Raw genomic sequence first — 13,743 nt, 5'->3', positions numbered from 1 at the left:
GGGCTACAGAGCTTGGCAACCAAGCAACTCAGAGGTGACTAGATTGAGGTTCATAGGGCTCTGAGTGAGATTAGTAAAATGAACTGGGGGCATACATTCAAATTATTCTTTTTAGCCAGTGAGTTGTTGATTGGTGGAACAGATTGCCTTTTTAGGTAGTTGAGGCTGACAGTTTGAATAAACTGAAAGGTCAACCAGATACCAGATAGTTACTTAGGTGAAGAGGGAAGCAAATAATTTTTTATTTTTTTATCTACTTGTGTTAATTTTTTTTCCTTCAGCCAGCACAGCAAAAGCTGGTGACCTCCTTCCACTATATTACTATGTCATTTTAATTTTGTCTAGGAAATCAGCATTTCAATAATCAGTCCTTGTTCATCTGCATTGGGAGAACACCCATAATAGATGGTATCCACTGAAGTTGGATAGAAAGAGTGCAAGAATATTTGCTAATGCTACTGAGCAACTACAGTGTGGGTAGGAAAATTTCTATATTTGAGCTGAAATAGCACTAACAGATTAACAGTAGCTACAAGCAGAGGTCAAAGTGATTTTTGCATTACTTCTATTGAAATGCTTAGAAAGTATTAGTAGTAGTGGCATATAATGCAAGAAAGCAAGATTATAAAACAACAGAAAAAAAAATAAAAATTCACATCATTACCTGTCCATCCCTTCCAATAATTTGTCTAGTTCTTCCTTCCATTTATTCAAACTGCCCACTTCCACAAAACCAGGTGATGACTAAACTCAAACCTCCACATATTTGTTCTGCAACCATTCCTAAATTTGAATTTATGCCCCCTCATGTATACAGTCTGAGCAAGAGGAAGAATAACAACTGAGTTTGCTTAATCCATTCAAAATTTTAAACACCTCAATCAGAGCACCAAGCTGCTAAAATTTGCAGAACTGATGCCATTCTTGTTCTAACCAATCTTCCATTCCCTTCAAAACAATCTCATTGCATTCTCAGTACCCATTCACTTTAGGAAGGATCTACATCCATCCTAAAATAAGGCCTCCAGATCTGTATGCAGTACTCAAGATGTGATCTAACCACTGCCTAATACAACAGAATAATCACTTACTTATCCCTGCTAACAAAGTTCCTGTATATTTTAGATAAAACTAAATGAGCTGTCCTAGCAGACTGTCTACATTACTCAGAGAACTTCATATCTGACTACGCAATTACCCCAAGGTCTCTTTTTTTCATTTTCCACTACCTTGACTGTTGTACCACACAGTTGGTACATTAATCTGGGATTAACACATATGCAGTACTTTGCATTTGTTAATGTTAAACTTCAATTTCCATTTCTCAGCCCATCTGCCTAATTTTTTTTAGATCTTATTGCAGCAGCTCACCCTAATCACTGTCATTAACCACTCTGTCAACCTTTGTATAATCTACTAACTTAGATTTAAGCCTGATATATCTTTACAATATAGAGACCGCCAATAAGCCCGAGACTGAACCCTGGGGGTTCAGTAAAACGTCCTGGAACATATTGTTCCAGGACGTCTTACATAACTCGGGAATGACTAGTAACATATTGCTACTATATTATTATTGACAAATCTGAATTCAGCGCGATACTTTTTAATGTTTGACCATTTTCATACATTTTTATTATTTTAATTTTCTGATTCAACTCGATCACTTTCCTTTTCTTCATAGATTTACTAGTACCGCTGTCACTTATTCTCTTAGTCAGCACCATGATAATGGTCAAAATGAAATTTTCTGTAGAGAACTTCACAGGGTTAAGACGAAAACTCACTATTATCACCCCGCACACGCTCACATTTTACTAAAGGACACTTTTGGAGGTCAACAAAAAACAATAAAAATAATTTGCACTTTCCATTTCATTGGAAGTTTCCATTAGTGCAATTCATTATAAACGGGTAGTTAACTCGATCTTATTGCATTTGCAATAATACCAATAGCTGGAATTCTGTGGATTTTTACGTTATTATGGTGAAATGTGTTCCCCCTTCACTGAAATCTTCAGTCATATACAGGGTGATTCACTACCAGTGCGACAAACTTGCAAGAGGTGTAGGGAGCACAAAGACGAATCGGAATCACATAGCATTGCAGGGTCCGAAATTATCCACCATGCGGTAGAGGACGGGAGGTCGTGTGAACAGCGATCCCACTGGAAGTCAGCATTTGCGAACTGTTTCTGTTGAAGAAAACAAGTAGCAAAAGTCCTCCGGAGTGGATAATCCGCAGGCTCCATTGATTGGACGCGTTGCAGATGGTATGAACTCATTTGGTTTGTTGACAATATCCTCCATACAGTGGATTGGGAAATACCCAATCGTTGGCCTATTGCTCGAGTACTTGTACTCAGATTGCCTTCTGCAAGACGTAGGACATTCTCCTCATTGTCTGGCATCCTCGTCGTTCGCTCTTGATTCGTGGTACCTCTTGTGAAACAACCAGTCTCACGTAACCTTCTGTGCACACGTGCGACAATCGTATGATGAGGAGCACACCTGTGCAGGAAATGTTCCTGGTACAAGCGCAGAGTGGCACGCCTGTTACAGTCCGCAGCTCCATATGCAAGGTGCATGTCGGCCAGTTCAACATTTGAATACTCGTCCATCCTACTGCTTCGGGAACCGGTTCGCAAATGCTGACTTCCAGCGGGATCGCTGTTCACATGACCTCCCGTTCAACGCCCTCTACCGCATGACAAAGGCATTTCGGACCCTGCAATGCTATGCGATTCCGATTCGTCTTTGTGCCCCCTGCACCTCCTGCAAATTTGTTGCACTGGTAATGAATCACCCTGTATAAAAAAAAACGTAAATAATTGTAAGAATCTTCTCTTTTTTTGCTTGTTACTCTGATTTCACTTGTGCATGCTGTGATCGTCATTATTGATTGCTTACTATTATTATTTTTTGTTGTTTTAAATTTTACAATCCTAAAAAAAAATAAATAAATAAAAATAAAAATTGAGTGAAAACAAATTTACGTTAATCCGTAGTTGTGTAAGTCGGAGACTTACTGTATCAAAACATGTTCAGCAACCTACGTAAAGAATATGGCGATAGATATAAAACTTACCACGTACTACTCGTGTGTCCAATAGGATGCTTCCCTTTATTTTTTGCGTGTCGACTTTAAATCTAATAGCTTCTCTTTATTTTTTACAATGTTGCGTATGGTTTGGTCACCAAACGTTATAATAGTTCATTAGAGATTTAACGGATGCACAGTTTTCAAACTTTTGAATAATTTCAAGTCTTTGTTTAACTGAAAGTGCAACTCTTTTGCATTTACCCATCATTTTCGCGATTTCTATACAAAAAAGAAAAAAAAAAAAATATATATATATATATATATTTACTGTAAAAAAAATTGATATCCCTGACATAAATAACGAAACAAAATAATAGGCACATTAATCTCCCAATAAAGACTTATAACGCCACTTCTTGTCGCTTATTTACAATTTGCAAAGCATCTGTTTATACCTATTCCAGTTATTACTTGAATTTTATGATTTCTGGTTGATTTTTTTAATTGGAGTCTTGAAGTGTCCCAGTTATGCTAATCCTGGTAAATCAAGAATCTGCTGTACTTCTTTCAGAAGCCTTCCAAGATGTTCCTTCTGGTTTCTATGCAATGCAGTGTAAAACACATGCAACTGTATTTCTTTCTTACACATGTGACAGGGAGAAGCCAAGATCTGCTTAAGAGTTATATATGTGATTTTCAAATTTGAAATATAAAGCATCTAAACTATAAAAATTAAAAACAGATTGACTATTTAAATACATGACCAATTCATTCAAAACATCTTTGATTAAAGCAGTTTTATTGTCCTTTCTTATTATTTCATGAAAAAAATTAATATAGGCTTAAGTGTTTATCATATCCTAATCACCAGATAGCTATAATGCATTTTCTGCATTATAGCTATTTGATATATTTCAATAATGCTACCATAACTTACATTATTCCGAATGTTTGGATCACAGCCAGCTTCTAGAAGTATCCTAGTCAGTTTTTTCCTTCCCATGGCTGCAGCTATGTGTAAAGCAGTATCACCATTCTAGAAGTAAAAATATACTTATGTTTATGTAGTATAGCACAAACAACTCTCAAAATCTGGCAATCCTGAGGACAGATCATTGTTAGATTTTGTAATTACTACTTTATTGATAGGTGCATTACTTTTTCTGTCGTATGACACACTACTTTTATTTGTTTTTCTGTAATATACATGCTTTTTTTTTTTTTTTTTTTTTTTTTTTAGCTTTTGGTTTGTATTGGAGTTTAGTGGTGCATGGACTACGTGGGTCATAATGTGCCAGATCATTTGGTACGATGTGTTTCAGAGGTATTTACTTTGGATTTAAATTGTTCCTTTTAACCTGATTTGAGGTTCACTGGGTTAGTTTGTTGCTTATGTTTACTTCCTTATAGGAGATGGTATAAATTAATAGCTTTAAGGAAGGTGAAAACATCTGTAAAGTCATCTCTATCAGTCAAGAGATCTGTTAGGGTAATGGTGTGATATGTCCTATAAGTATCTTTGAAGGCTTGTTTGCATTCATTTGCATAAAGACAACAGTCTATTAATATGTGTTGGACTGACTGGATAGAGTCACAAGTCTGGCATCGTGGTGGTTCTTCTGCTCGCAACAAGAAAGAGTGCGTAATATTGGTATGTCTGATTCTTAGTCTAGCCAGTACAGTTTCTTCTTTTCTTGACTTTCGTGTGCTAGAAACCCAGTTTTCAATACTCAGCTTTATTTGGTATAATTTGTTTGCAGTTTGCTGGTTCCAAGTTTCTTCCCACTGCAATTGGCAACTACACTGTATCGCAGACTTGTAATCGGAATACAGCACTGATATATCTTCTCGAATCTGTACACTGGGGCACCATAGTCCAACTTTGATCTAATTAGTGTGTTTTATAGGCTTAATAAAGAATATCTGTCTGCTCCCTATGCTGTTGATGAAAGGATTTTAAGTATGTTCAGCTGTTTTGTACAGCTTTTACGTAGCTCCCGGATGTGTTTCTTATCTAAGATTAGCCCAAGCAATTTTGTTTTCGGCTGCATTGGTATATTCTGGCTTCCTAGTTTTAATTCAGGATCAGGATGGAGATTTCTTTTGTGGCAGAAATGTAAACATTGTTTTTTGTGTTGACAGTCTGAATCCGTTATCTAGTGCCCACTTACTTATATTGTTGATTGTGCATTGTAACTGCCTCTCGATTGTTCTCATGTTCAGTGATTGAATAAGAAACTAGAGATACTAAAGTCATCGACATAAAGTGCATGTGAGACTGAAGGAGGGAGTTGATTTGTGATCGAATTAATCTTTATGGCAAACAAAGTTGCACTCAAGACTGAGCCCTGTGGGATGCCTTCTTCTTGGTAGATTTTGGAGAAAGCAGTTTGTATTTTGACTTAGTATTAGTATTAGTAATGGCTGCATGGTGCAAGAAAGCCAGCCCAAAAAAATAAATAAATAAAATAAAATAAATAATAATAATTAGTAAAAGAAAAGGAAATTAAACCTATCATCCTATGCGCTTCCCTGACCAGAAGGTACTATCCAGATGACCTTTGAATTTCCCCAAACTGTCAGCCTCTACCACCCATGTAGGCAACTTATTCCAGTAATTTATAACCCATTGGCTAAAATAAAACTTCCTGCAGTCCAATCTAAACATTTCTTGAATTTCCTGTAAACATTTCCTGTAACTTGAATTTATGTCCCCTAGTTCTAGCATCATTTATAACCTTGAAAATTCCGTCCTCATTCATTTTACTGATGCCTCTCAGAGCCTCAAACACCTCAATCAAATCTCCTCTAAGGTGTCTAGTTTCCAAACTCTGCAACCCACATATTCGAAGTCTTTCTTCATAAGGACGCCCTTTTGCCGATCTCACCAGGCGAGTTACCCATCTTTGCACTCTTTCAAAGAGCTCGATATCTTTCTTTAGGTGCAGTCTCCATACTTGAACACAGTATTCCAAGGGTGGTCTAACAAAAGCCTTATATAATGGGATTATCACGTCCCTATCTCTACTTGCAAAAGTTCGATAGATCATCGATAGGACACCATGGGCCTTCCTTGCAACCTATTTACAATGCTCAGAGAATTATGTCTGACCGTATCGTAACACCCAAGTCTCTTTCCTCCACTACTGGGTTTAGTTGAACTCCACCAAGTGAATAAGTTATTTTGGGATTACTGTTTCCCAGGTGTAATACCTTACACTTTGTTGGATTAAAGCATAGCTGCCATTTTTCTGACCATTCCTGAAGTCTATCTAGGTCTCTCTGAAGAAGCTCAGCTTGACAGTGATCATTAACTACTCTACCAATTTTAACATGATCTGCAAATTTAGACATCATGCCCTCTATCCCTTCAATCGATGTCGTTTATGAAAATTAAAAACAACAGTGGTCCTAATACTGATCCTTGGGGAACCCCACTTCTTACCTGAACCCAATCTGAGGAATAGCCATTTATCACAACCCTCTGCCTCCTGCCCTGAAGCCATCCTTCTATCTATCTAAGGATTTTCCCAGTGATTCCAACCTGTTCCAGCTTATAAAGCAACTGCTCATGTGGGACTGAGTCAAAAGCTTTGCTGAAATCTAAATAAACAATGTCAAAATTATTCCCTAAATCCAGCTCGTGAGTGACCCTTTCAAAATAGTGAACCAGATTTGTTAAACATGATTTTCCCTTTACAAAACCATGCTGAGTATCCTTGAGAATTTCAATTCGATCCAAATGATCCTGAATTCCACCCTTGATCACTGCCTCCATGATTTTCCCTACCACTGAAGTCAGACTGACAGGTCGATAATTTTCCACTTCACTCTTAGAGCCACCCTTATGTATGGGAGATACATTGGCACTTTTCCAATCCAAGGGAATCTCCCCAGTCTAGTGATGCTAGCATAATTAGCCTCAATGGGTCAATGCACTCACTTGCCACCTCTCTTAAGCTTATAGGGTATATTCCATCAACTCCAGGAGCCTTACTGGCCTGTAGGCTCAAAAGTTTTTTTCATTAAATAATCTTGCAAAATTTCAATATCATTAATTACATATTTTTCAACTTCGCTCCCACAATTTCCCATTGCCACAAAAGGTTTTTCATTTGTAAATATCGATGCAAAATAACTGTTGAGTTCATCGCAACTGCAGCTGGTGTATTTAATAGTATCCCCTTTCCCTTACTTAAAGGTCTGATCTGGTTTGTCCTGCTCTTCTTGGCATTTATATATGTGAAGAATTCCTTATCCCCCCTCTTTGCTCTGTTTGCTAGTGATTTCTCATAAACTGCCTTTGCCTGTCGAACCTTTTCTGTGGCTCTATTACAGATCACCTTGTAGCTGTTATAGGCTTCAGTATTTTTTATTGCTCTGTTACTTTTCCATGCTACCTTTTTCTGCTCAAGTAATGTGGCAACTTCACTATTCATCCAACTTGGAACCCTCCTCGTGGAGTATTTTTTTAACGGTATATATGCATTCAAGGCATCTGCGATTAAAGGTTTAAAAGCATACCACAGTTCAAATGTATTCATTCTCTGCGTGATATCTACCAGTTAATAGAGACCATGTAGCACCTTAAGACATCATAATTTCCTTTTCTGAAATTAAAACCCATTCCTTTGCCTTTTACTGCTGCTACCTCTCTCATCATCATCCACCGTAGAACTCCGTGATCACTTCCTGCTACTGGTTCCTCTACTGTCAGCCCTGTTATGTCATCTGATTCATGGATGATGATGAGGTCTAGGATATTCTTTTCTCTAGTACTTTCCCTGACATGTTGATACAAATAACAGTCATCTAGTTGATTTAAAAATTTTGTTACCCATGTCGAGTTTCCTTCCCATTTACTCCAATCAATTAGAGACAAATTGAAATCACCCATAATAAGACATTGATGCTTACTTGCCCATTCCATTTGCATGTAGAGGCTTTTGTCATAATCTTCACAGGAAGGTTCTGTTGGTACTTGGAAAGTTCTGTTCGTAAGGAAGTTCTGGATAAACATAGGAAGATTGCCTCTGAATCCAGAATGGTGCATATCTCCAAGTGGTATTGTAAGCTTTTTCAATGTCAAAAAATACTGTAACCATATGTTGTTATCTGATAAATGCATTTCTGATATTGGCTTCTATCCTAACTAGGTAGTCTAGTGTAGACCTGTGATGTCTAAAGCCACATAATAGGAAAAGAAAGATTCTTTATATACATATGTATCATAATGTCAATGAATCACTTAATGATATGAAGTTATTGTCTGTCACATCTACTTGTCAATCAATATAGCATTAATAAAGGCATATGATGCAAGAAAGTAAGCTTATATAGCATCAGCCAAAAAAAAAAAAAAAAAAAACCCTTCTCATTTCAAGTGGATGGGTTTTCTCCAAACATTTGAAAAGGTGCATGGGTGAAATGGGAAAGGTTTTTTTGTGACTTATGCTGTATAAGCTTTCTTTCTTGCATTATATGCCTTTGCTAATGCTAAATTGATTGACACATAGGTGTGAGTGACAGACAATAACTTCATAGCGTAAGCGATTCATTGACACTATGATATATATATATAAAGAATCTTTCTTTCTTTTCCTATTATTTCCTAACCTAACCATTATTTCCTTACCTAACATTTAAGGTCAGGTTATGAAATATAACAAAAAATAAAGAAATTTTTTCCTAACCTATTCTTTAAGGTTAGGTTAGGAAAAAAGGTCTTTTAGCAGTTTTTATTTGCAGAAAAATTTGATGCATATTTTTTTTTTAATTTTTTTCATCCAGTTTTTGCACTGGAAATTCTGCCAGAACAGAATGAGACATCCACACTTAAAAAAAAAAAAAAAAAAAAAAAAAAAAAAACTGCATACCCTGTACGCACAAAAGATGTTTTATTTTATGTGAAAACATCCTTGGCTTGGATGAGGTTAAAGGGGTTTAGTAGAAAAGAATCTGAGCACATTTAACATTTTAAAGCATTTATTTTTTTCGACAGTTTCATGAATTTGAGGTTGCAATATATGTTCAATAGGTAATTTACTTACAATGGGTTTGTGATAGCTGAAATATGATAGCTTAAAAACTTACAAAGAAATCAGTAATATGGTTTTTTTTAATAGCAGAAAACACTCATGAACTCCAATAATCTGCTTTTAATAATGAGAAAAAACTAATCATTAGATCGTCTTTAACACCTACATGTCAATCAGTATATCGTTCTTGACTTCTATTGCTGCTACCAATAACAAGCACCATCTGTTTACCGAGAATGCAGGGAGAAACTGTGGTAGCAGCAAACCAGTTTGTTTCCCGAAGTTTGCCATGGTTCTTGTGTTGATTTTCTTTACCTTAGGCATCAGCAGTTTTTGAAGTGGATGGGTGCCTTGGACTGATTCCTGGCAATCTATCAATTTATGATAAATTCATAGAATTTATGATGGCTAGAAATCAGTCCAAGATGTCAGTCAGACGTCCACTTCGAAAAATAGTACCACTTAAAAATAGTACTTTTGTTGAGAGCATGGTCCACAAAGCCTTTTTTTTTTAACAGTATAGCCTACTTTTGCAGAAACATTTGATGCAAATTCTTTTTTCAATTTTTTCATCCAGTTTTTGCACTGGAAATTCTGCCAGAAAAGAAAGATGTTCACATTTAAAAAAAAAAAAAAAAACACCGTGCGTAACCTTGTATGCACAAAAGATGTTTTATTTTATGTGAAAACATCTTTGGCTTGGACGAGGTTAAAGGGGTTTAGTATGAAAAGAATCTGAATATGTTCAACAATTTAAAGCATTTATTTTTTTCGACAGTTAGGGTGAGGCCACCAGCCATGGCATTAATGCGATCCCTGAGGCCATGCAGGACTAAACAGGTTTTCATGCCATCTAGACATAATACATTTATCTATAGTTTGGTACATATGGCAGCTTTTAGCTCATGAACTTCTCAATCACATCTTGTACATAACCACATAAGGATGTCAACTTTGATTTTCTCAAATAAAGAAATATCCTCCACTTTATAAAATTTGTATATCCTAAAATATCTGCTATAAATTTATTTTCTTTTTAAATTGCTGTGCTCATTTAATAATATCCAGATTTCTAGACAAGAGAATACATCTTTATTGGGATCACTACTACTAATTCTCGTGGAAAAACCACATCACAAATATTGCTTCCTCTTCCTCAAAAAAATTGGGTGTTATTTTTCAGTTTCTTTGCATGCCTTTTCTATACATATTTCTGTTTTCTATACATAGTTCTGAATTGGCATCTCTAATTCCACCTCTTTCTTTGAAACCATTCCAAACAGTTGCCTCAACATTCATTTGCTGTCCAACGGTCAACCCACAGAACTAACTTTTCCTCTTTTTCATTTATCCCTTCTACGTCTGTTCTTTGGAATAACTTTCCTTCATGTGTACTTCCCAAAAATTTCAATCTACAGAAATTTAAATCTAATGTCAGCTAGTATCTTCTGTCTTTTTATCCTTCAACCCATACATGGTACTGTAGGTTCTCATACCTTTCATTTCACACACACACACACACACACACACACACACACACACACACACACACACACACACACACACACACACACACACACACACACACACACACACACACACAGTGTGACTGCATAAAAAATCATGGTAAAAATAATCCAATAAAGTGGATCAGTAAATCAGAATGTCTTATAATGGGGAGTATTGACTGGAACTTGTGGTTTGGGCACTCACACACTAGCAAAACTTTTATGGATTTATTAGATGACTTTTCTACAATAGCAGCATGTTAGAGTGGCAACAAAATCTGATTATCAGCAGTAATTATTCACGCATTAGCAATCTGCAGATAAATGAACCACCAGGTGGCAGTGATCAGTATATTGACATGGGATTTACTTAAAGATGTAACTGCCATTAAGGATAAAGGAGAAATGTTTTTTCCTTTTGTAAAGGTCACTATAGTAGTCTCAGACATTTTTTAAATTTTTTGCAAGAGACCAACTAATGCGGTTACCAAGAATAAATTCTAAATGGGAAGCATTCAGAGTAAGAATCATAGAAGCTAGTAGGCTTTTCGTACCTACAATACAGTTCAAGGCTCAGACGAAAATGGATGTTAGATGAACTACTGGGACACATGGCAGAGAAGAAAAATGTATGGAATGCATATAAATTTCACGTGACACAGAAGCTTATGGTAGATATAAAGTAGTCTGCAATCAAGTCACAAAGGAGGTTAGGCAAGCCAAGGTAGATTATGAGACATCTCTAGCAAAGAATATCAAGAAAACAAGTAAATCCTACTTTACTTATATTAACAGAAGGAAGAGGCTGAATCACACTGGTTCAATTGATGTCAATCGCTTAACTACTGATAATCCTGCTTGGGTTTCTGACAGGCTGAATAGGAATTGTATTTCTAACAGGACCTAAACAATTTGATAACTGAGAGGAAAGCGGAAGAGATATTTTTGAAGTTAAATATAAACAAAAAGGCACTGAGAGGGCAGATGGGATCTATCCAATTATATTAAGTGAACCAGAAATGGGGGTAAGCAAACCCTTAGCCATAATTATGAAGAGCATCTTTGGACTTAAGATATGCAAAAGTATGCCCAATTTACAAAGCGGAATCAAAGGGTGACACAAATAATTACAGACCTGTTAGTTTAACTTCTGTTCTCCATGCTGTTTGATAGGTGGTAAGAAATCACCACTCTTTGCTTGATACATATATCTGTAACAGCCACCATTTTGAACTATCGGTGTGCTGCACTCACAAGGCCAATCTGGCACCACTCGGTATAGTGAAACTAGAGATCTCTAGTGACCACTCAGTGACACATGAAATGATCTACATTGCCACATTTGAAAGCAAAAAAATTAGGAGCCATTACTTTTGTACTAGCCCTCATATGTTAAAAGAGGCTTTTGCTGAATCTACACTTCCATAAAGCACAGCTTGCAGATAGTTTAGAATTTTTTTTAAGATGGACATTATTCAATCACAAAAACCAGTGGTCCTGGAGCTCCAACTACTGCTCACCACAGAAACCATAAACACTGCTTCTGTACTTATGAGAGATCATCATATAACACTAAGACAACTGGCACAGATGTTGAGAATATCAGTAGGAAGCATGTACAGTATTCTCCAAGACTATTTTCATATGACCCACATTTGTGCATGCTGGGTTCCAAGACTACTCATAACTGGGCAACAGCAAGTTCACATGGAGTTTTGTCAGAAGCTGCAACTGGTGGTTACTGAAGGTGGCGAGATTCAGCACAAGGTGATAATGGTGGATGAGACATGGCTTCATCATTTCAGTTCGGAGAGTAAGTAACAAAGCTCTGTTTCGAAGTCTACGTCATCGCCAACACCACCAAAAAAACATTATGGTCATATCTTTTTTTTTTTTTTTTTTTGACATTGAAGGAATGGGTTACCAGCATGTTGTGCTATGTCATACAACTGTTACAGAACTATACTGCACACTTCGCAGGATCCCATTCATTGCAGACGACCACAACTACATGCAGATGGGTGGATGCTGCATCATGACATTGGGAGGCCTCAAACTGCTTGTACTGTCACCAAGTACTTAAACAGCATTGATGTCAAGTGCATTCCTCATCCACCCTACAGCCCTGACTTTGCACCCTGAAATTTTAAATTTTTTATTTCCAAAGTTAAATAAGGAGCTGAGAGGAGAATATTGTCAGTCATCAGAAGCTGTAAAGACATCAGAGGCGATTCTCAAATGCATGTTAAAAAATTGCTTCCACCATGTGTTTTAAATGGATTCCACCATGTGTTTTAAATGGATTCCACCACATGTTTGAAGAATGGCAGAAATGTTGGAGAAAGTGCATTTCATCACATGGGGACTACTTTGAAAAGGAACATCAAAATATGGTCGATTAATAAAGGTACGTTATTAAAAAAAATTATGATCATTCTTTATTGAACAGCCCTCATATAATTACCACAGGATTTTTGGGAATACAGAGGTGAAGAAGAAAATAGATAGATGGGATGAATCATCACAACAAATTGAGTTTGGGAAATGATTTGAAAATAAGAGAGAGGTATCTCAGCTTATATAGTAAAGCACACAAAACAAATATGTCAGTACTGAATCTGATGTGAAAATCAGAGCTATACCCTCTCCCTGCATCCCAGAAAAACCAATTTTGGTGGGGAGTCTCCTTTATTCAAAGAGAATGTTCAAAATATCCCCCCAGCAAAACTACTGCATTCATATAAAATTTTGCATATCAGAATAAAATTACTTGCAATAGGTTTTCTTACCTTGTTCATTTCACTAACATGACAAAAGGCACTGATGAGAATTCGCAGAACACCAGCATGGCCATATCTAGCTGAAGTATGTAAGGGTGTATCACCATACTAATGATTTTGAAAAAAAAAAAAAAAAAAAAAATGTCAGCGAAAATTATGAAACTTTAAATCTAACATTTTATTTAGCATAAACACACACACACAATTTACTATGATGGTATTTTAAATCTTATGAGAGTACGAGGGGCATTTAAAAAGTTCATGGCCTGAGTATGAAGGGTTTATCTGAGTAGTCTGGTAACGTGTTACTTTTCAACATAATCCCCATTGGAGTCAATATACTTTTGCCACCAGTGCTGCAATGCATTGATTCC

General features: G+C 36.4%; 1 protein-coding gene across 2 annotated transcripts in view; it reads right to left on the bottom strand.

Annotated features, from left to right (window-relative positions):
• Positions 1-13,743, bottom strand: part of dgo (ankyrin repeat domain containing protein 6 diego) — a 405,239-nt gene that overhangs the window by 45,686 nt on the left and 345,810 nt on the right. For both annotated transcript variants that reach the window (XM_090383458.1, XM_090383467.1), the window contains exons 7-8: positions 13,379-13,477; positions 3,981-4,079 (exon numbers count right to left, since the gene is read on the bottom strand). In XM_090383458.1, coding sequence (XP_090239584.1) covers positions 3,981-4,079; positions 13,379-13,477 — 198 coding nt within the window. The remainder of the gene's footprint in view (positions 1-3,980; positions 4,080-13,378; positions 13,478-13,743) is intronic.

This window comes from Mastigoproctus giganteus, chromosome 1 (assembly GCF_048544385.1).
Source record: "Mastigoproctus giganteus isolate SK-2022 chromosome 1, ASM4854438v1, whole genome shotgun sequence".
Lineage (NCBI taxonomy): Eukaryota > Metazoa > Arthropoda > Arachnida > Uropygi > Thelyphonidae > Mastigoproctus > Mastigoproctus giganteus.
This window is presented reverse-complemented; position numbering and strand designations above follow the sequence as displayed.